Raw genomic sequence first — 23386 nt, 5'->3', positions numbered from 1 at the left:
TCCTTCATTGAGCTTATAATTTAGTGGGACTTTATAGTCATTTGGAGTCCCTGGGAGATGCAAATGTTAATGCTCTCGGCTGCTAACCAAAAGGCCTGATGGTCTACCTCTGAAACTTCAGCCATAGAAAACCCTATGGAGCACAGTTATACTCTGACATACACGGGGTCACTATGAGTTGGGATTGACTGTACAGCAACTGGTTTAGTATCGGTTTGGTTTTATTGTCATTTAGTCACTTGTTGGTTTATTCATTGATTCACCAATCTTTAAAAAAAGCTGAGTTTTTTTTTCCTGTGTGCTTATTAACACTATACTTTTAAAAACTAATTATGTTAAAATTAGGCAGTAAGTGTGTGCAGCAGCACTTAAAATAGAAATGTCCTTGTCATGAATTGTGTCCTCCAAAAATATCTGTCAACTTGGCTAGGTCATGATTCCCTTGTATGACTGTCTACCATTTTATCATCTGATGTGATTTCCCTGTGTTGTAAATCCCATCACTATGATATAAGATGGATTAGGGGCAGTTATATTGATGAGGTCTACAGGATTAGATAGTGTCTTAAGCCAATCTCTTTTGAGATATAAAAGAGAGAGGCTTGCAGAGAGACGTGGGAACCTCATATCACCAAGAAGGCAGCACCGGCATCAGAGCGCATCCTTTGGACCTGAGGTTCCCGGGCTGAGGGAAGACTGATGACAAGGATCTTCCTCCAGAGCCGACAGAAAGAGAAAGCCTTCCCTGGAGCTAGCACCCTGAATTCGGATTTCTAGCCTACTGGGCTGTAAGAGAATAAACTTCTCTTTGTTAAAGCCATCCACTTCTGGTATTTCTGTTATAGCAGCACTGGATGACTAAGACAGTCCTAAAAAACAAACAAACAAACAAAAAAGGGGCAATCTATATTTGCAGAATGATTTTCACCTGAAATGCTGATTTGATTCCAGAGCAGATGGAAGTTCCTCCCGAAGCTGCTGTAGGTAGGCCCTCTGAGAGCTTGCTTCTTTCATTGCTGCTTATTATTTGGATTAGTGTACTTTGGACGTAGGCAGAACTGCTAAAATGAACCATTCCAACCCAGGATCCATTTTCAATGGTCTGCAGCAGGAAATGTTTGGCCGCTTGATTCATTCGATTTAGGCGATTATAACCCTGAATAAAAGAGAACAAGAAAAACAATCATATGATTTTCCACTGGAAGGTAACAGCAGATTTCATAAGATGAGTGCACAGAATTTGTTGGTAAGAATTTTCTATGAATAGTAACTGGTGTTATGAAAGAAAGCCATTATCATTTTTTTTTTCAGTTGATAAAATTGAGAAATATAGGTGTTACAGGACATATGATAGTATAGTAAGGAGCAGAGGCTTTTAACTAGAGCAGAACCTTGGGTGCACTCCTTAGGGTTTTCAAGGTTGTGACCTTTTGGAAGCAGTTTGCTGGGCCTTACTTCTGAGGTGCCTCTAGCTAGGTTTGAACTACCAACCTCTCATTTAGTAGTCCAGTACTTAACCATTTGTATCACCCACTTCTCAAAAGGTAAAACTTACCCAAGCTGCAACTGAGTCCCAAAGGCACAGTCCGACCTCGCCTCTTTCCTCTCTTTCCCTGCCTTCCCTCACCACTTCTCCACCAATGGATTGATTGACATCCGCTCTTTGGTAACACGTCAGGGCTCACATCCCTCTTTACTCAGTCACTGGCAGGATATAAGCTTCTTCACACATTTGTACTCTTGTTCATCGCCTCATTGATCTGTGCTACTTCACCAACCCCACTCTCACTTTTCTCCTCCCTGCCCAATTTTCCCTCTGAACTCCCTGGAACCAAATCACAATGATAAACTTCTCCTATATTACCATTAATGAGGACTCTCTCCACCTTTGTGCTTTATCTTTAAGCCTGTACCTGCAGCCTGTCTATCAATCAGGAAACTCCTCTCTCCCCCATCACACTTTCTAGACACTTCTCTGTGCTGGTGTCCAGTACTTTGCTGCCATTTCTAGAAGCCCTGTTTTATTGATGTTCATTGCATTCAGCTGAACCATCCTCTCCCCTTTTCAGTAACCACCACTAGTTGAAGATGTTTTTCTGGCCTTTAGCACTCTAGTTTTATCTCAAATTGCCATTATTTGAAGTGCATTTTCATATTGTATCTGCTTGTTTGTAATTTATTGAGTTCAACAATTATTTATTGACCATCTATGTGTGACAAGCCCTGTTCTAAGCAGTGAGGATTCAAAGATGAGTTAAGACATGGTTCCAAGTCAAGGAGGCGCTCCCACTATATTTGGATAAAATGTGTAATTTCCATACAATGTACAGCAATAAGGGTGTGCACTGGGCCTTGTGAAAGATGAATGGAAAGGTCCTTAGCTTAGCTAGCAGCCCAGCCCAGATCCTCCTGGAGGAAGCAGAAAATGAAAGTTGAGGAGAGGTAGAGAATGCTTTGTTTATTCAACTATAAACCACTCAAGTATATGGCCTTCTACTCCCAGAGCCTAGCACAATGCTTGTCACAGTGTAGACATTCACTGAATGCTAGTAGAAGAAATGAATGGCTGAATTGGGTCATATCTTCTTTATTATGATACAGTTTTTTTCTGTGTCTTTGATCATAAAGAGGTCATTTGTACAGGTGGTACACATAAGATAAGGCCATATTAAAAATTATCTTGGTTAATCCTGTTCCTTGACCTGGGTTATGGAGTTCAGCAGCTTCCATTCTACTCTATTTTCATGTCTCTCAAGCATTTCCAATAGATAAAAGGGGGCATGGTTAGAAACCATTTACATATTTCAATCTCTAGTTCTGATCTGATCCTTTATCTAAAGCTTCACTAAAGGGGCCTCAATGACCTCCTAAGTAAACCCTCCATTTTCTGGAAAAAAAAAAGGAACTCTTGGATTGGGTCTGTTTAACTCTATTGCCATCTTTTGTTCACTACAATATTTTGTTGCCCCTTTGAGGTCAGGACCACAGGAAGTGATAAGACTTTATGCCATCATGCAATTAAAGACGACCCAGGTGCAGAAAAGAGTACAGTGTTTTCTTAGCTATCCAATCACCCTCCAATCCCCTATATCCAGGGAAAATTGGGCCCATGAAGCTTACCGACATGCTTCCAGATTTATCAAGAACTAAGCACACAGTTCTTTGACTGATCTTCAGTAATGAAAAGACAGGTTGAGGGGGTGGTGAGTCCATAGGCACGGTGTTGCTAAAATCCTCAGAATTGCTGATCACCTCCCATATGCTTCTGAAATTGCATTTTTTGTTTTGTAGGCTTGGAGCTTCTCGGTTATGGTTTTTTGCATTACAGAATTCAACAACCTAAAAGGTAAGAAGATGAAAAAGGATTTCTATATACTATGCACCACATATGGAAGCTGAGAAAAGGTAGACAACAATTTCTCTATCCAACTATGAACTCCTCAAGTATATGGCCCTCTACTCCCAAAGCCATATACTTGAGGAATTCATAGTTGAATTTTAAGAGGAATTTTAAAGGAGCCCTGGTGGCACAATGGTTAAACACTCAGCTGCTAACTGAAAGGTTGGCGGTTTGAACCCACCAGCAGCTCCATGGGAGAAAAGACCTGGTAATCTGTTCCTGTCAAGATTACAGCCTAGAAAACCCTGTGGGGGCAGATCTATTCTGTCTTACGATGTCACTCACTATGTGTTGGAATCAACTCTATGGCACACAATAACAACAACATGAATTTAAAATCTAATTACAAATCTGTAAAAATAAAAACTCTGTTCTGCAAATATGTTGCTTATTGAATGGAATATTATTCAATGAGGAAACAGTATTATACTAAGGTGGATTTTTAATAATAATAGCAGCTAACCCTGGTTGAGTGCTTACTATGAGCCAGCCAACATTCAAATAACCCTATATTAATACATCTACTCCCTGAGGTTAAAAACATGGCATTATGTCATTTGGTTATAAATTCTAGAAGCAATGTTTGGCATACTTACAGAATCAATGCTTTGCATAAACATTATGGATGCCTTTTCATTTTGAACTTTATCAGGGAAGAATTGACAATCTTTTTCGTACAGTTTTGTCTGAGAATCAAGTCTGCAATTTCTAGTTATACAGCTGTTTCCTTGACATTTATAAACTCTATTCATACCAGAGATACCTGTGGAACACCTGAAAATATTCGACAGTTAGTCTTTGAGGCAACCTAATCATTAACACATTTTGAAAATCCTAAGTGTTAATGATCATTTTATATCAAGATTCTTATTCTTATTTGTGTACCAATCGTATCGTTTTCTGACAGCGAAGTTAAGGGTTTCTACCAGAACAATGTCTGTTTTTTAAGAAATTTCAGAGGGAAATGTTTCAAAAAATTGCAGTGGGACCTCCATATATGCAATGGCTGCGTTATCTGCTGGGATTAGAGCTGGGGCTGTCCTGCTGGCCTTGTGGTGGTAAATGTGCTGCAGGCACCTGGTGAGGGAACTTTGAAACCACATTAGTTTAAAGTTATTTATAGATTTCTTACCAGAGGAGAAATCCCCCAAAGAATGGGACATGGCATAGCTACAATTGTTTCGATTAACCAAGGAGCATTGCTGTCCAAAGGGGAATGTGGCTGGAACCAATGAGTTAGGGGCTGCTAAAAAGGGCAGTAGGTTCTAGAATGAAGAATGATGGAAGTATTTTAGTCATATGTTTTATTGTTTGGAATTGGTCACGGGTGGCAGTAATTACAATAAATATGCTGGGATTTGAACAAAGTCCCACCTTTTCAATGTGCTTCCAGTTCAAATTCAGGAAGAAATGATGAGATTGCATTCAGTCATTTTGGGCATCTCCTAAATATATTAATGCTTACATTGCCCCAAAACCCAGTGAACATAATTAAGCTGGTTTTATCAACAACCATGATGTGTATTCTGTAGCAGAAATTAGATACTTAGGTATGACATAATATAAGCAAATAGAATAAATGTGATACTCTTTAAAATACACGTCCTAAAAACTGGCGCAATGTGGTAAGGCAGGGGAATGACCTTTATTGATATGTATCTTTCAGCTTGCTCCTTTGTGACAAGTCGCTATCCCAGCAGGGCATCTAACAGTGATTAGGCCGATAGCACCCAATTTTAAAACAAATCCCCTCAAACATTTTACTCTCTTGATCTCAGAACCAAGAAGATTTTCTATTATTAACTGTGATGCTGGATTAGTATTAAAAATGATTTTTATAAATCTCCAAGAAATTCCCAGTTGACTTGATCAAACTGATTAATATCTTACTCAGCCCACATTTAGCATTGCTTCTTGGCTCTTTTTGTTCTTTCTAGCATCGTTTCAATAATTTTGATCTTTTCTGAGCATATAGCACAACTTTTTACACAGAGCATAACTTTAGCACACATGAATATTGGCAGCTCTGGTGGAGAGGTATAAAATATGTCAGATTGGCTACCACACACCCTTGAAGTTATGGATGTTTTAAATTGGTAACCAGCTACTTTACGATAAATTTTCTAAAATAAAAGAAATACACTTTTTCATAACGTAGCATCTGTTATCCGCATTGAGATGAAAAGGAATGATTGGCATTAAGGAAGAAATCAAATTAAGGAAAATAAGATCAGTTACATCCTAAACTCATTTAACAAATTTTAAATGGTCCTGCCTTGTTGCTTCAATTTTTTTTGACTTAGAGCTGTAGAAAGGCTCATCTTCATTGTACTCATCAAACACTCCCCACCGGAGATGGGCCCACTCGTGGACAAGTGCTCTACCTGTGGGAAAATATTTCAAACATGTTCATAATTCAGAAGAAAATATTTGCCTCTCAAATAGCTTAAGTTTTTTTTAATCACAAATATTTAAATTCTAACTGCCAACATTTATATTTTTGTTTATAGAAATATATTAAATTATACTACATTACATTACATTATATAGTATATTACTTTTATTCCATAACATGTCAAATAAATAAAACATTTATAGAGTACTTGCTGTGGGCAGATTAGACTGGATATTTAGCCTTTGAAGCTATCTAGTAGGGGAGACTGATACATACAACATAATTAAATTGCAAGCCTTCTTCAGGACAGAAAATGTAATATTCTTTGTATCATTCATTGCTCCATCCATCCACCCAGTTATTAATTTATCCATTTATTCATTCAACTTTTATTGAGTGTTCTGTCCCTTATCTGTATATCCTTGGACAAGTTACTTAACCTGTCTATGCCTCAGAGTCTCATCTCTAAAAATTATTTTCAAAGGAAGTAATAGTGCCTCCAAAGGAAGGAAAATTGGTTCTGGGGAGGCAAAAAAGCCTTAAGTATTATAATAGTTTGTATCTCTCTTAAGCCTAACACCCAACTACAGAAACAGATATTAGTATATTTGTGATATTAAAATATCATGGGGGCATTAGAAAAAAAAATGTTTAAGAAGGCTCCTTAGTGGGGTAATAACAGAAAAAAAAAAAAAAGCTGAGAAATACTGCTATAAGTCATATGTAATCATGGTGAAGTCAAAATGAAATGATTTACTTAAAGTGATATTAAACATTAAGTATATCACTATGATTATTATTATTAATTTTATATATACAGTACTGTACTAGGTACTGGAGCCCTGTTGGTGCAGTGGTTAAGAGCTATGGCTGCTAAGCAAAAGGTCAGCAGTTCGAATCCACCTGCTTTTCCTTGGGAACCCCATGGGGCAGTTCTACTCTGTCCTATAGGGTAGCTATGAGTTGGAATTGACTCAACAGCAACGGTATTTTTTTTTTTTTAATACTAGATACCAGAAAATATAAAGATGAGTAATATGTAGTCCTTGACTTGGAGAAGCTTAGAGATAGGGAATCAGAATAAAAACTTTTTTCCCTAAGAATTTCCAAGTGAATGGAAGAATATACATAAACCACCAGGTTGAGACGCAGGAAGAAGAAACAAGAGGAATTTTTGTATTATCAGTAATGGGAAAAATCTTCAGAGGAAATGGAGGTAGAGAAGGAGAGGCTCAGGATACAGTCTGTTCTGCTATAATGTGTGTTTCTGTAACATGAATTAGCTCATATGAGATCTAAAAGTAGGGGGAAAATGTCAGTATGATGCAGACGTCATTTGTGTTCTTTAGTACTGCTACTCAAAATGTGGTCCTTGGACCAGCACCATCAGCATCTTCTGGGAGTTTGTTAGAAATGCAGAATTTCAGACCCTGCCCCCCCATCCCACCCAGATCTACTGAATCAGGGCTTGAATATTAACAAGATCCAAAAATTATTCCCAAACACATTAAACTTTAGAAACACTGTTTAAGGTTTTCTAGGCAAAGGCCTTGGTGATAGAAACAATGCCAGAGATCGTGTGATAGAATTTTGAAAGACCAATGACTTCTTCTTTGCAAATATCTTTTTCAACATTATAAACGGTAGTATACATGTGGACCTAGCCAAATGGAATACACAGAAATCAAATCAACTATGTCTGTGGAAAGAGACAATGGAAAAGCTCAACATCATCAGTCAGAACAAGGCCAGGGGTGACGGTGGAAAAAAAAAAATTGCTCATATGCAAGTTGAAGTTGAGAAAATTAGAACAAATCCACGAGAGCCAAAGTACGGCCTTGAGTATATCCCACCTGAGTTTAGACACCATCTCAAGAATACATTTGATACATTGAATACTAATGACCAAAGACCAGACATCAAGGACATCATACATAAAGAAAGCAAGAGGTCATTAAAAGACAAGAAAGAAAGAAAAGACCAAAATGGGTGTCAGAAGAGACTCTTAAAGTTGTTCTTGAATGTAGAGTAGCTAAAGCAAAGGAAGAAATCATCAAGTAGAAGAGGTGAACAGAAGATTTCAAAGGGCGGCTTGAGAAGACAAAGTAAAGTATTATAACGAAATGTGTAGATGTGGAGATGGAAAACCAAAAGGGAAGAACACACTCAGCATTTCTCATGCTGAAAGAACTGAAGAAAAAAATCAAGCCTCGAGTTGCAGTACTGAAGGATTCTATGGAGAAAAAAGAAGATGGAAGGAATACACAGAGTCACTGTGCCAAAAAGAATTGGTCTATGTTCAACCATTTCAGGAGATAGCGTACGATTAAGAACCGATGATACTGAAGGAAGAGGTCCAAAGTGCACTGAAAGCAGTGGCAAAAAACAAGGCTCCAGGAATTGATGGACTACCAATTGAGATGTTTCAACAAACGGAAGTAGTGCCGGAGGTGCTCACTCATCTGTGCCAAGAAATTTGGAAGACAGCTACTTGTCTAAGGAGATTCACAGAATGCAGAAGTTATCCAACAATATCATTAATAATCACGCACAAGTAAAACTTTGCCGAAGATCATTCAAAAGTAGTTCCAGCAAGTATCAACAGGGAACTGCCAGAAATTCAAGCTGGATTCAGAAGAGGATGTGGAACCAGGGAATTCATAGCTGATGTCAGATGGACCTTGACTGAAGGCAGAGAATACCAGAAAGATGTTTACCTGTGTTTTATTGACTATGCAAAGGCATTTGACTCTCTGGATCATAACAAATTATGGATAACATTCCAAAGAATGGGAATTCCAGAACACTTAACTGGGCTCATGAGGAATCTGTAACATAGACCAAGAGGCAATTGTTTGAACAGAACAACGGGACACCGCATAATTTAAAGACAAGAAAAGTATGCGTCAGGACTTCATGTGGCCCTTTCTGTCTCTTGGGCTTGTAATCGCCTTGTGTCCTTGGTGTTCTTCATTCTCCTTTGCTGCACGTGGGTTGAGACCAATTGATGAATCTTAGATGGCTGCTTGCTAGCCTTTCAGACCCCAGACGCCACTCTTCAAAGTGGGATGCAGAATGTTTTCTTAGTAGATTTTATTATGCCAATTGACTTAGATGTCTCCTGAAACCATGGTCCCCAGACCCCAGCCCCTGATACGCTGGCCTTCGAAGCATTCAGTTTATTCAGGAAACTTCTTTGCTTTTCGTTTAGTCCAATTCTGCTGACCTCCCCTGTATTGTGTGCTGTCTTTCCCTTCACCTTAACTAGATCTTACCTACTATCCAATTAGTGAATGCCCCCTCCCACCCTCCTTCCCTCCCCTCTCTTGTAACCACGAAAGAATGTTTTCTTCTCAGTTTAAACTATTTCTCAAGTTCTTATAATAGTGGCCTTATACAATATTTGTCCTTTTGCAACTGACTAATTTCACTCAGCATAATGCCTTCCAGATTCCTCCATGTTATGAAATGTTTCACAGATTCCTCACTGTTCTTTATCGATGCGTAGTATTCCATTGTGTGAATATTCCATAATTTATTTATCCATTCATCTTTTGATGGCACCTTGGTTGCTTCCATCTTTTTGCTATTGTAAGCAGTGCTGCAATAAACATGGGTGTGCATATATCTGTTCATGTAAAGGCTCTTATTTCTCTAGGATATATTCCAACAAGTGGGATTGCTTGATTGTATGGTAGTTCTAGTTCTAGCTTTTTAAGAAAGGGCCAAATCGATTTCCAAAGTGGTTGTACCATTTTACATTCCCACCAGCAGTGTATAAGTGTTCCAGTCTCTCCACAGCCTCTCCAACATTTATTATTTTCTGTTTTTTTGATTAATGCCAGCCTTGTTGGAGTGAGATGAAATCATATTGTAGTTTTGATCTGCATTTCTCTAATGGTTAATGATCATGAACATTTCCTCATATATCTGTTAGCTACCTGAATGTCTTCTTGAGTGAAGTGTCTATTCATATCTTTTGCCCATTTTTTAATTGGGTTATTTGTCTTTTTGCGATTGAGTTTTTGCAGTATCATGTAGATTTTAGAGATGAGGCGCCGATCAGAAATGTCATAGCTAAAAACTTTTTCCCAGTCTGTAGGTAATTTTTTTACTCTTTTGGTGAAGTCTTTGGATCAGCATAGGTGTTTGATTTTTAGGAGCTCCTATTTTTTTTTTTTTCCCAGGTACCTAGTTTTTTTTCTGCATTGGTAATAGTGTTTTGTGTACTGTTTATGCCATGTATTAGGGCTCCTAACGTTGTCCCTATTTTTTCTTCCACGATCTTTATCGTTTTGGATTTTATATTTAGGTCTTTGGTCCATTTTGAGTTAGTTCTTGTGCATGGAGTGAGGTATGGGTCTTGTTTCATTTTTTTGCAGATGGATATCCAGTTATGCCAGCACCATTTGTTAAAAAGACTGTCTTTTCCCCATTTAACTGTTTTGGGGCCTTTGTCAAATATCAACTGCTCATATGTGGATGGATTTATGTCTGGATTCTCAATTCTGTTCCATTGGTCCATGTATCTGTTGTTGTACCAGTACCAGGCTGTTTTGACTACTGTGGCGGTATAATAGGTTCTAAAATCAGGTAAAGTAAGGCCTCCCACTTTGTTGTTCTTTTTCAGTAATGCCTTGTCTATCCGTGGCCTCTTTCCCTTCCATATGAAATTGCTAATTTGTTTCTCCATCTCTTTAAAGAATGTCCTTGGGGTTTTGATTGGAATTGCATTAAATGTATAGATTGCTTTTGGTAGAATACACATTTTTATAATGTTAAGTCTTCCTATCCACGATCAAAGTATGTTCTTCCACTTATGTAAGTCTCTTTTGTTTCCTGCAGAAGTGTACTGTAGTTTTCTTTGTATAAGTCTTTTACATCTCTGGTAAGATTTATTCCTAAGTATTTTATCTTCTTGGGGACTACTGTAAATGGTATTGATTTGGTGATTTCCTCTTCAATGTTGTTTTTGTTGGTGTAGAGGAATCCAACTGATTTTTGTATGTTTATATTGTATCCTGATACACTGCTGAACTCTTCTATTAATTTCAGTAGTTTTCTGGAGGATTCCTTAGGGTTTTCTGTGTACAAGATCATGTCATCTGCAAATAAAGATACTTTTACTTCTTTCTTGCCAACCTGGATGCGCTTTATGTCTTTATCTAGCCTAATTGCTCTGGCTAGGACTTCCATCACAATGTTGAATAAGAGGGGTGATAAAGGGCATCCTTGTCTATTTCCCAATCTCAATGGCAATGTTTTCAGGCTCTCTCCATTTAGGGTGATGTTGGCTGTTGGCTTTGTATAAATGACCTTTATTATGTTGAGGAATTTTCCTTCTATTCCTATTTTGCTGAGAGTTTTTATCATGAATGGGTGTTGAACTTTGTCAAATGCCTTTTCTGCATCAATTGATAAAATCATGTGATTCTTGACTTTTGTTTTATTTATGTGGTGGATTACATTAATTGTTTTTCTAATGTTGAACCATCCTTGCATACGTGGTATGAATCCCACTTGGTCATGGTGAATTATTTTTTTCATATGTTGTTGAATTCTATCGGCTAGAATTTTGTTGAGGATTTTTGCATCTACATTCATGAGAGATATAGGTCTATAATATTCTTTTCTTGTGGTGTCTTTACCTGGTTTTGGTATCCGGGATATGGTGGCTTCTTAGAATGAGTTTGGTAGTATTCCGTCCTTTCCTATGCTCTGAAATACCTTTAATAGTAGTGGTGTTAACTCTTCTCTGAAAGTTTGGTAGAACTCTGCAGTGGAGCCGTCCAGACTAGGGCTTTTTTTTTGTTGGGATTTTTTTGATTACCTTTTCAATCTCTTCTTTTGTTATGGGTCTATTTAGTTGTTCTACCTAGTTTAAGTAGGTAGTGTGTTTCTAGGAATTCATCCATTTCTTCTAGGTTTTCAAATTTGTTTGAGTATAGTTTTTCATAGTAATCTGATATGATTCTTTTAATTTCAGTTGTGTCTTTTTTAATATCGCCCACCTCATTTCTTATTCGGGTTATTTGCTTCCTCTTCTGTTTTTCTTTTGTCAGTTTGGCCAGTGGTTTATCAATTTTGTTGATTTTTTCAAAAAGTCAGCTTTTGATCTTGTTAATTCTTTCAATTGTTTTTTTGCTTTCTATTTCATTTAGTTCAGTTCTAATTTTTATTATTTGTTTTCTTCTGGTGCCTGTGGGTTTCTTTTGTTTCTCTCTTTCTATTTGTTTGAGTTGTAGGGATAATTCTTTGATTTCGCCCTTTCCTTCTTTTTGGATGTGTGCATTGATTGATATAAATTGGCCTCTGAGCACCGCTTTTTGCTGTGTCCCAATGGTTCTGATAGGAAGTGTTTTCATTTCCATCGGATTCTATGCATTTCTTTCTTCCATCCTTAATGTCTTCTATAACTCAGTCTTTTCTGAGTAGGGTATTGTTCACTTTCCAAGTGTTTGATTTCTTTTCCCTGCTTTTCCTATTATTGATTTCCACTTTTATGGCCTTATGGTCAGAGAAGATGCTTTGTAATATTTCATTGTTTTGGATTCTGCTAAGGCTTGCTTTATGACCTAATATGTGGTCTATTCTAGAGAATGTTTCATGTGCTCTAGAAAGGAAAGTATACTTGGTTGCTGTTGGGTGGAGTGTTCTGTATATGTCTACGAGGTCAAGTTCGTTGATTGTGGCATTTAGATCTTCCATGTCTTTATTGAGCTTCTTTCTGGATGTCCTGTCCTTCACCGAGAGTGGTGTGTTTAAGTCTCCTACTATTATTGTGGAGCTGTCTATCTCACTTTTCAATGCTGATAGAGTTTGTTTTATGTATCTTGCAGCCCTGTCATTGGGTGCATAAATATTTAATATGGCTATATCATCTTGGTGTATTGTCCCTTTAATCATTATATAGTGTCCTTCCTTATCCTTCATGATGGATTTAACTTTAAAGTCTATTTTTTCAGAAATTAATATTGCCACTCTTGCTGTTTTTTGATTGTTGTTTGCTTGATATATTTTTTTCCATCCTTTGAGTTTTAGTTTGTTTGTGTCTCTAAGTCTAAGGTGTGTCTCTTGTAGGCAGCATAAAGACAGATCTTGTTTTTTAATCCATTCTGCCACTCTCTGTCTCTTTATTGGTGCATTTAGTCCATTTACATTCAGGGTAATTATGGATACGTATGAATTTAGTGGTATTATTTTGATGTCTTTTTTTGTGTGTCGTTGACAGTTTCTTTTTCTCACTTCATTTTATGTGCTGAGATTTTCTTTATATATTGTCCTTTCCTCATATTTGTTGTTGTTGATTTTGTTTCTATTTAGTCTGTACTTTTGCCTTGTATTTTCTTTTCATGAGTAGGATAGTTTGTCTCCTTTGTGGTTACCTTATTATTTACCCCTATTTTTCTAAATTTAAAACTAACTTTTATTTCTTTGTATTGCTGTATTTTCCTCTCCATATGGAAGGTGTATGATTACATTTCTTAGTCCCTCTTTATTATTTTGTCTTCTTTTATATAATAACATCGCCATTGCCCTGTGTTGGGCTTTTTTTTTTTTTAAATCTTGCTTTGTGTTTTTGCATTTCCCTGTCTGAGTTGACTTCTGGTTGCTCTGCCCAGTGTTCTAGTCTTGGGTTGATACCTGATATTATTGATTTTCTAACCAAAGAACTCCCTTTAGTATTTCTTGTAGTTTTGGTTTGGTTTTTACGAATTCCCTCAACTTGTGTTTACCTGGAAATGTCTTAATTTCACCTTCATATTTAAGACACAGTTTTGATGGATATATGATTCTTGGCAGGCAATTTTTTCCTTCAGTTTTTTAAATATGTCATCCCATTGCCTTCTTGCCTGCATGATTTCTGCCTAGTAGTCCGAGCTTGTTCTTATTGGCTCTCCTTTGTAGGTGACTTTTCTTTTATCCGTCACTGCTCTTATAATTGTCTCTTTATCTCTGGTTTTGCCAAGCTTGATTATAATATGTCTTGCTGATTTTCTTTTAAGATCTACCTTATGTGTAGTTCGATGAGCATCTTGGATAGATGTCTTCTCATCTTTTGCAATATCAGGGAAGTTTTCTGCCAAGAAATCTTCAACAATTCTGTCTGTATTTTCTTTTATTTCTCCCTGTTCTGGTACTCCAATCACTTGTAGGTTATTTCTCTTGATAGAGTCCCACATGATTCTTAAGTTTTCTTCATTTTTTTAAATTCTTTTTTCTGATTTTTCTTCAAATATATTAGTGCCAAGTGATTTATCTTCGAGTTCAGAAATTCTAGCTTCTAATTGCTCAGTTCTGCTCCTTTGATTTTCTATTGAGTTGTCTAATTCTGTAATTTTATTGTTAATCTTCTGAATTTCTGATTGCTGTCTGTCTTTGGATTTTTCTAGCTTATTAAACTTTTCGTTATGTTCCTGAATAATCTTTCTAATTTCTTCAGTTGCTTTATCTGTGTATTCCTTAGCTTGTTCTGCGTATTGCCTCATTTCCTTCCTGCTGTCTTGGAGGGTTCTGTATATTAAACTTTTGTATTCTGCATTTGGTAATTCCAGGAATGCACTTTCATCTAAAAGATCCCCGGATTCTTTGGGAGCCCATTGAGGTGATCATGGCCTGTTTCTTTATATGACTTGATATTGACTGTTGTCTCCAAGCCATCTATACGTTATTGTATTAGTTTATGCTTGCTTACTGTGTCATAGCTGCTTGTTTTGTTTTGTTTTTGGTATATCCCTATGCGTTGCTTGAGTGAGCTAGCTTGATTATTTTCACCTTTGGAGCTCTGGTGTCCTGTCCCCAGCTGGCTAGAGCTGTCATCAGGTATATCAGTCTAGGAGTCTATTCAGTTTTCTTGTATGAATTCAGCTCAGGTTTCCAGGTAGCTGATATCAAGTGTGTGATATAGGCTCAGTCCTACAGTCTTAGAGGGGCAGGGTGGATTGGTGTATATACTGGTATCTGATTGTAGCAGGGGTTCATGCTCTGAACAAGGCAGGGGGCTGAAAACCAACCCCCAAGTGTCTCTGAGGAAAACATGTCTCTGTTCCCTAGAGCGTGCTGGTGGGTGAGTTCTGCAGAGAGACCATGGGCACCCAAAGTTTTTGGTTGTAAGGTTTGGGAGGTAGCAGTTATCTTTGGACCTCTGTCACAGGTGGCTGGGTGTCCTGAGTGGAGCTACCAGTTGTTAGGTCCCTGATGTGGGCAGGTGAGGACCTTGTTTAATAGGCAAAGCAATGTCAAATATCAAACACCCACCTCTCCACCACACAGCTGTAATGGTTGGAGTTTGCCAACAAGGGCCTATTCTCCTGAAATAGGCCCGCACAGGTGCCTGCAGAAGGGAAAGGTGTTCAAGGTCCACGGATGGTTTATGCCTGGACAGGAGCCACTTCTGTCCTGAGCACCCCCGGTTAATGGAGCTAGCAAATTATCTTTTCCCCCCAGTTTCAAATTTTTTCCTTCCCCAAGGCCAGGAGGATGGCTCTAGGTGCTCACCAGGGTCTATCTCAGGCCCAGGGGTTCAGCCACTGAAGCTGGCTTGGGGGCGGGGGGGACGCGCTAAAATATACGCAAGTACTTAGCTTTTGCTGAGAGCGCCGTTCTCCTCAGGTTCCAGAGGTGTGAGTAGGCTGTGTGGCTGGCTGCTTCTCCCTGAGGAAACTGCAGCCGAATGCTAGGACCAGCCCGCTGCCGCCACCGCCGCTGCTCCAGGAATGGTGCCTGAGGGCTCCCGGTGATTCAGGTCCGGTAACTCCTCTCCACTTCTGAATGGCCTCTTCTTCCCCCTGCCCCTCAGTTCGTTGTCTAAGCTTGCCTTTGATGCTCAGGACTCCCAGCTTGTCACAAATATACTCGTTTTGCTTGTTTTTTCAAGTCTTTCTTAGAAAGAGGGCTGGACAGAAGCATCTGTCTATTCCGCCATCTTGGCTCCACCTCTTGCCTGTGTTTTATTGACTATGCAAAGGCATTCGACTGTGTGGATCATAACAAACTATGGATAACATTGCAAAGAATGGGAATTCCAGAACACTTAATTGTGCTCATGAGGAACCTTTACATAGATCAAGAGGCAGTTGTTTGGACAGAACAAGGGGATACTGATTGGTTTAAAGCCATTAAAGGTGTGCATCGGGGTTATATCCTTTCACCATACCTATTCAGTTTGTATGCTGAGCAAATAATCTGAGAAGCTGGACTATATGAAGAAGAACGGGGCATCAGGAAGATTCATTAACAACCTGTGTTATGCAGATGACACAACCTTGCTAGCTGAAAGTGAAGAGGACTTGAAGCACTTATTAATGAAGATCAGAGACCACAGCCTTCAGTATGCATTGCACCTCAACATAAAGAAAACCAAAATCCTCACAACTGGACCAATGAGCAACATCATGATAAATGGTGAACAGATTGAAGTTGTCAAGGATTTCATTTTACTTGGATCCACAATCAACGCCCATGGAAGCAGCAGTGAAGAAACCAAAAGACACATTGCATTGGGTAAATCTGCTGCAAAGGACCTCTTTAAAGTGTAGAAGAGCAAAGATATCACCCTGAAGACTAAGGTGTGTCTGACCCAAGCCATGGTATTTTTAATCACATCATATGCATGTGAAAGCTGGACAAAGAATAAGGAAGCCCAAAGAAGAATTGATGCCTTTGAATTATGGTGCTGGCGAAGAATATTGAATATACCATGGACTGCCAAAAGAACAAACAAATCTTGTCTTAGTAGAAGTACAGCCAGAATGCTCCTTAGAGGCAAGGATGGCGAAACTAAGTCTTACATACTTTGGGTATGTTGTCAGGAGGGATCAGACCCTGTAGAAGGACATCATGCTTGGCAGAGTACAGGGTCAGTGGAAAACTGGATGACCCTCAATGAGGTGGATTGACACAGTGGCTGCAACAATGAGCTCAAGCATAGCAATGATTGTAAGGATGGCTTAGGACTGGGCAGTGTTTCATTCTGTTGTGCATAGGGTCGCTGTGATTCAGAACCAACTCGATGGCACCTAACAACAGCAATAACAACAACAATTCAATCTATATGCTGAGAAATTATCCTAGAAGGTGAGCTATATGAAGAAGAATGCAGCATCAGGATTGGAGGAAGACTTATTAACAACCTGCGATATGCAGATGACAGAACTTGCTTGCTAAAAGTGAAGAGGACTTGAAGCACTTACTAATGAAGATCAAAGCCTACTGCCTTCAGTATGGATTACACCTCTACGTAGAGAAAACAAAATCCTCACAACTGGTCTAATAAGCAACATCAGGATAAACAGAGAAAATTTTTGAAGTTGTTAAGGATTTCATTTTACTTGGATCCACAATCAGTGCCCATGGAAGCAGCAGTGAAGAAACCAAAAGACACATTGCATTGGGTAAATCTGCTGCAAAAGATCTCTTTAAAAGGGTTAAAAAGCAAAGATGTCACCTTGAGCACTAAGGTGCCCCGACCCAAGCCAAGGTATTTTCATATGCATGTGAAAACTGGGCAATGAATAAGGAAGACCCAAGAATTGATGCCTTTGAATTACGATGCTGGTGAAGAACATTGAATATACCACGGACTGCCAGAAGAAGGAGCCCTCGTGGTGCAGGGGTTGAGTGGTATGAGTTACGACTACTAACCAAAGGGTCGGCAGTTTAAATCTGCCAGCTGCTCCTTGGAAACCCTATGGAGCAATTCTGCTCTGTCCTGTGTATTGCTATGAGTTAGAACCGACTTAACGGCAGCTAACATCTACAACAGGCAGAGGAAGCCAGATTAGTACAACTGGAACTACAAATTTTAAGGAAGGAAGGAAAAATCTTCATATAAAATTCAATGAATTTTAAGAAAATTTAAAATTGCCTGTACTTGTGCCAGTCTTCTTAGCCAGGTCTGCTCTCAGACTTGCTTGGTTCTCAGCTCTTGCGCTACCTCCCTTAAAAGCAGCCCCTCTGGTTTAGAGTGCCACTCTCATCTATCTTGTCTCAATTCCCAGTGCCTCTGTTCTAATTTTTCGTCAAATGGCATTTCTATTATCTGTGTGTATAAATTTTTAATATATGCTGTGGCATTCTCCAACCCACTGAGCTGCTGCTGGATGGTTTAAACGATCTCTCAAGGTACCTATTGTTGTTGATACTATTATTATTATAAAAGTGCATAGATTTTGAGGACTCTAAATCTTATTTTCGCAAAAGCCTTGTGGTTTTAGGGGATAGTTTTGCAGATGTGAGTTTTTTCATTAACACATATCATACATTACATTATGACAGAAATATCTATACAAGCGGGAGGGGAAAACTATCACTAATGGGGTAAGTCTGAGGAAATGTGTGTGAGAAATGATCAAGAGCTCAGGTGGAGAAAGTGGCCTTAAAAGTTGGAGGAATCCATTCTTTTCTAAGACAGGTAGAGGTAAAGGTAAGTGATGGTGGATATAAGTTTGGAAGTAGAGGGAATGAAAGTAGGGGTCTCTATTTTCTCAATCAGGGCATTTGTTGATTGACATGTGTGAGAGGAGTGGATTGAGACCTTGAGGAAAATGGCAAGTTTTAGAACAACTGCTATGGGGAATGAGAAATAGAGCTGAGAAGAGACAAATAAAAATATTGTTGAGTAGCTTTGAGGGCTTCACTGAGTTTCAAAAACACGTTTTGTAACGATGCCAATTAGTTCTGCAATTTTCTTCAACAATCTTGGTATCTATTAACAGTAAACAAAAATAAACTAAGTGGATAATTCAGTGCTGGGGAATTAGCAAGTTGAATGAAACCTAAGGATAAAAGTGGTAAAGGATTTGAGGTATTTGTATTTGTAGTTGGAATGACTGATGTTGATGGACATGCCAGGTAGGATAGAGAGTATAGCTAGAAGGAGATGGGATGGGATAATGGAGCTTTCATGTTCGGGTGGAGGACAGGGCCAGGTAATGAAGAGAACCAAGGCTAGCTGAGTAGGCACTAGAAAAAGGAGAGGCGATTCTGGGGTATGAAGATACAGGAAGATTTTTATTGAATAGACATTACAATGATAGGGCCATTCATCTACAATGATTTGCATTTTAATCTGAAAAATAATGTGTTTTGAGTTCATTTTGACAAATGGTCTTAACTTTTAGGTTGAACCAGATGAGATTGCCATTTTTTTTTATAGGTAAAAATGGCTTATTATAGACAATTTCATCTGTGTCAACCAAATAGATTGAATATCAGCAACTGTAAGGATTAAAAGAAACCCTGGTGGCATAGTAGTTAAGAGCTACATCTGCTAACCAAAAGGTTGGCAGTTCGAATCCACTAGCAGCTCCTCGGAAACTCTATGGGGCAGTTCTACTCTGTCCTGTAGGGTTGATATGAATCAGAACCAACTTGAAGGCAACTGGTTTGGTTTGGTTTGGGCACGGATTAAATAGTGTCCTACTAACATTCACGTCCACCTGGAACCTGTGAATTTGACCTTATTTGGAAATAGGGTCTTTATATATGTAGTCTAATTAAGATGAGGCCCTAAATCCATTATGACTGATGTCCTTATAAGAAGAAGGAAATTAGGACACAGACACATAGGGAAGAAGTCCATGTAAAAGCAGAGGCAGAGTGGCGCCTCTGTATAGGCCAAAGGACTACAAAGACTGCCAGCAACCAACAGAAGCTAGAAGAGGCAAAGAATGAGGGAGAGTCTTCCTTAAAGCCTTTGGAGAGAGCATGGCCCTGCCAACATCTTGATTTTGGACTTCTATCCTCTAAAATGGTGAAAGAATAAATTTATGTTGTTTTAAGCTATCCAGTTTGTGGTACTTTGTTATGGTAGCCCTAGGAAACTAATGCAACAGCTAAGAGCATATGAATGTTTTCTCTTGGCCAGAAACTGGCATCACAGCTCTGTCCAGTTTGCCATGCACATGCCTTCCATGGAGCAGATATGTGTTTGATTAATTTCCAGCATGAAGAACTGGAAAATAAAAATCTAAAAAGTATGCCTAAAGAAAAACATTTATTATTGTCACCCTCTGTTCAAAATTTTTGCAATTTACCATGTACCAGACATTATAATGAATACATTTACATAATTATCTAATTTAATGTTCACAACAATTCTACAAGGTAGGAAGTTCTATATTCACCATTTTACGCATGATAATCACAGAGAGGTTGAGTCATTTGTCTAAGGTAACACGCAGTTAGTAAGTAAGGCAGCCAGGATTTGGACCTCCCAGACTAGCGTGCTTACCTGAGTACAAAGCTACTTCTTGAAAGCTTTACAAAATATGTATTTTTAAACAAAATTCCTACCTGATGGTCCATACTCCTTTTCTTTTTTTCCCAGTACAAAGTCAGGGGTAAAGTGAATGAATTCTCCCTTATCTTCACAGCCCATGAAGTGCCTCGTGTATGGTTCATCTCTACCTGAGATGGTAGGTGGCACAACTAAAACATCAGCCTAAGATGTTTAAAAAGATTGTTAAAACATCAGAAGTAGAGATGACAACATTTAATCTGAAAAACTGTGAAACAGTCAATTTGGGGCAAAATTAGGAGCACCAGAAAACATAATTTTTAAGAGAAGTTTTTGATTCTTACATGTGTGTAGCTCTCCTGTTTTGGCCTCTTGTATTGAATATTTTCCTTCCAATTCTCAGGAATTAATATAGATACAGTTTTGAAAAATAACTTTTTTTCTGTGGCTTCAAACAGGTAAGTAGAAGCTGTAGTCACCATGTTCTATTAAGGAGAAAAAAAAAATAAGTGAGGAGAACAAGTGAGAGTAAACTCAAGGAGCAAGCGTTCACCATAGGCATTTCCCATTTTAAGAGTGAATAGAGAAAGCAACTGACTGATGAGCGGGGTCTCTGCCTCAGAATTGCAGCTCCGTAACATGTTAACGTAAAATTATAGCTTAATCCTGCACGTTTTTAGTTTTCCATAATCCTACCTCAAAAAGTAAAAGATTCTGTATGGTGTTAAGAGAAATTGTTTAACCACGGACTTTGGCATCATCTAGTCTTGGTTCCAATCCTGATTTTTGTACTTTCTGGCTCTTAGGTTTTGGCTAATTTATGTAACTGCTCTGAACTTCAGTTTTTTTACCCAATAAATGACTATGATTACTACTTATATTTAAGGTTGGCATAAACATAGATTGAATTTTAAAGTGGTCTACACGTAGGCAACCGGTAAAACCGGTTGATATCATTACTGCTTGTAAGAAGCCTAAACAAAGAACAGTCGTAGTTGATGCAAACTGTGGAGGCCATTCTGTAGGAAAGGGTCTCTGAATTATAAGAATTTTGACAGGGAAAGGCAAGTGGGTTGAGATCACTGCTGGGGAGCAGTGGATGATGGAAAAATTCATAGGAGTGACAGAGTTTGTTGTTGTGCTAACAAGCTGAAAATAATATCACCTTATATTTTTCAGTATTCTGAAGTCCAAGGATATAATTATGAATAAGATGCATAATCCTTCTCTAGAATTTACCATCTAGTAGAGGAAATAGATGGGTGAAAGACACTTATGGTGATCTGTTCTACATGATCAAACCCTCTGAATAATTGGGGAGTTCTGGGCGCTGGATTAATGTCAATCTCTTCATCTTGCTGGGAGCATCCCAGTTACAGGGTTATTTTCTCCTGGGAAAATGCTCCTCTTCCATGATGCGTGGCTATGTGACTGCCCTGAGTAGTGTATGTTCTCAGGTCATGGAGGGATTGCAGAGACCCCCATCAGATGATTGTCATCCCCTGGGGCATACATCTATTTTTATGTCTAAAAACCAGTTGCCATTCAGTCAATCCCTACTCGTGGTGGCCCCATGTGTGTCAGTAGAACTGTGCCCCAGAAGGTTTTCAATGACTGATTTTTAGAAAGTAGATTGCCAGGCCTTTTTTCCAAGGCATATCTTGGTAGACCTGAACCTCCAACATTTTGGTTAGCGGCCAAAAATGTTAACTATTTACATCACCAAGGAACTCTGTGTGGTCTAATAGCCAGTTGCCATTCAGTTAATCCCAACTCATGCTGACTCCCTGTGATGCAGAGTGGAACTGCACTCCGTAGGGTTTTCATGGGTGTGACCTTTCGGAAGCAGATCACCAGGCCTTTGTTCTAAGTCACCTGTGGGTAGGTTTGAGCTCCCAAACTTTTGGGTGGTAGCTGAGCTTTTAACTGTTTGAGCCACTCAAGGACTCCTCCATATGTCTAACAGGCTTAGATGTGGGGGGAGGGAGAGAGAAACATAAGAGTCAAGGAAGACTTCAAGAGTTTTTTCCTGAACACTTGGATGGGTGGAATCATCAACAGTTGAGAATAGGAAAGACTGTAAGTGGAGAAAATTTGAATGTTGGGAAGATCAGGAGTTAGTATGGGTCATCATGCCCTTGACCCTTATAGAGTTTCCTCAACACTGTAGACAGAGTGATCCTAGAACATGCTTGAGAGCCCTCCCCTCCTCCGCTCAGAATCTTTTTGTGGATTCTCATCTCACTCAGAAAAAAAGCCAAATTCACAATGGTCTGGGCTCTGCTACCTCTCCAACTTCAGCTCATACCACCCTTCCTGTTGCTCGTTCACAGTTGTTTTCTCGGACGCATCAGTCGTGTTCTCCCTCCATACCTCTATACCAGCTATTCCCATCCTCTAGATTTCCAGTGGGCACGTCTCTCACTTATCTCAGGTCTCTGCATCATCACCAAGGCCTTCTCTGATTACCCTACGTATAACAAAAACCCAGTCTCCCCCCACCCCCAATCCCACCCAACCCCACACTTTCCTGATTCATTTTAACTCATATCAACCTACCACCATCTGACTTGCTATACATTTATATATCTTTGTTACCTATAACCTCTGAGTAGAATACATACTCCATAAGGCCAGGGTGTTGTTTTTTTTTTCTTTTTTTAATTCACTGCTCTCTCCCCTGGCATGCAGTAAGCATTCAATGAACAATTGTTTAAAGAATGAATGACTCCAACCACTCATTTATAGAAGAAGAAACTGAGGATCAGGGAGGCCCTGCTCCTTGTCTTTGATCTTGTGGTGAGGCTGGGTAGAGCCCCATTTAGAAACTCTTGTCTCCCACTGTCCATTCCATCATTGTCCTCACCACACCATGCTGCTTTTAAACTTCCTGGAGCATTCAGAAGTTTTAACAGTAACTATTAACTTCATTTTCTTCTTTATAATTTAAACAAAGCGGTATTACAATACTATCTCTTTCTTACCTTTATTTGTTCAATTATTTTCTCATCTTCTGGCACACCAGGGTGTATAGCAATGATAACATCTTCATAGCCAGTGTTATTCAGTCGAACCAGAGAAGCATTCGACCCCTGCAGCAGGTACAGGACTAAAAGGAAAACAAAAGTTCCGAACAGCCGCATTATTACTCTGTACTGGTTCTGAGTCAAATGTTGTTTTGTCCAAGAGGCTTTTCTTTCTTCTTCTCTCTCTCTACAGATATATATACCTAAACATTAACAGCATTAGCTGAGTTATGGGACATTGGCTGTATAAAGGTCAAAGTAACATAAATGGAAAAATATTTGACTTGGGTTTACACAGTTGTTTTATAGTATGTTATTATGCAAAT

At 38.8% G+C, this 23386-nt stretch overlaps 1 protein-coding gene across 1 annotated transcript in view; it reads right to left on the bottom strand.

Moving 5' to 3' along the window:
- CLCA4 (chloride channel accessory 4) overlaps positions 1-23177 on the bottom strand; it is a 37661-nt gene extending 14484 nt beyond the window's left edge. The window contains exons 1-7 of the mRNA XM_003411110.2: positions 23019-23177; positions 20379-20519; positions 20091-20238; positions 5676-5784; positions 3997-4174; positions 3121-3339; positions 929-1156 (exon numbers count right to left, since the gene is read on the bottom strand). Of these exons, the coding sequence (XP_003411158.1) occupies positions 929-1156; positions 3121-3339; positions 3997-4174; positions 5676-5784; positions 20091-20238; positions 20379-20519; positions 23019-23177 (1182 nt within the window). The remainder of the gene's footprint in view (positions 1-928; positions 1157-3120; positions 3340-3996; positions 4175-5675; positions 5785-20090; positions 20239-20378; positions 20520-23018) is intronic.
- Between the last annotated feature and the right edge of the window lie 209 nt (positions 23178-23386).

The sequence above is a fragment of the Loxodonta africana genome, chromosome 3 (assembly GCF_030014295.1).
Source record: "Loxodonta africana isolate mLoxAfr1 chromosome 3, mLoxAfr1.hap2, whole genome shotgun sequence".
Classification (NCBI taxonomy): Eukaryota; Metazoa; Chordata; class Mammalia; order Proboscidea; family Elephantidae; genus Loxodonta; species Loxodonta africana.
This window is presented reverse-complemented; position numbering and strand designations above follow the sequence as displayed.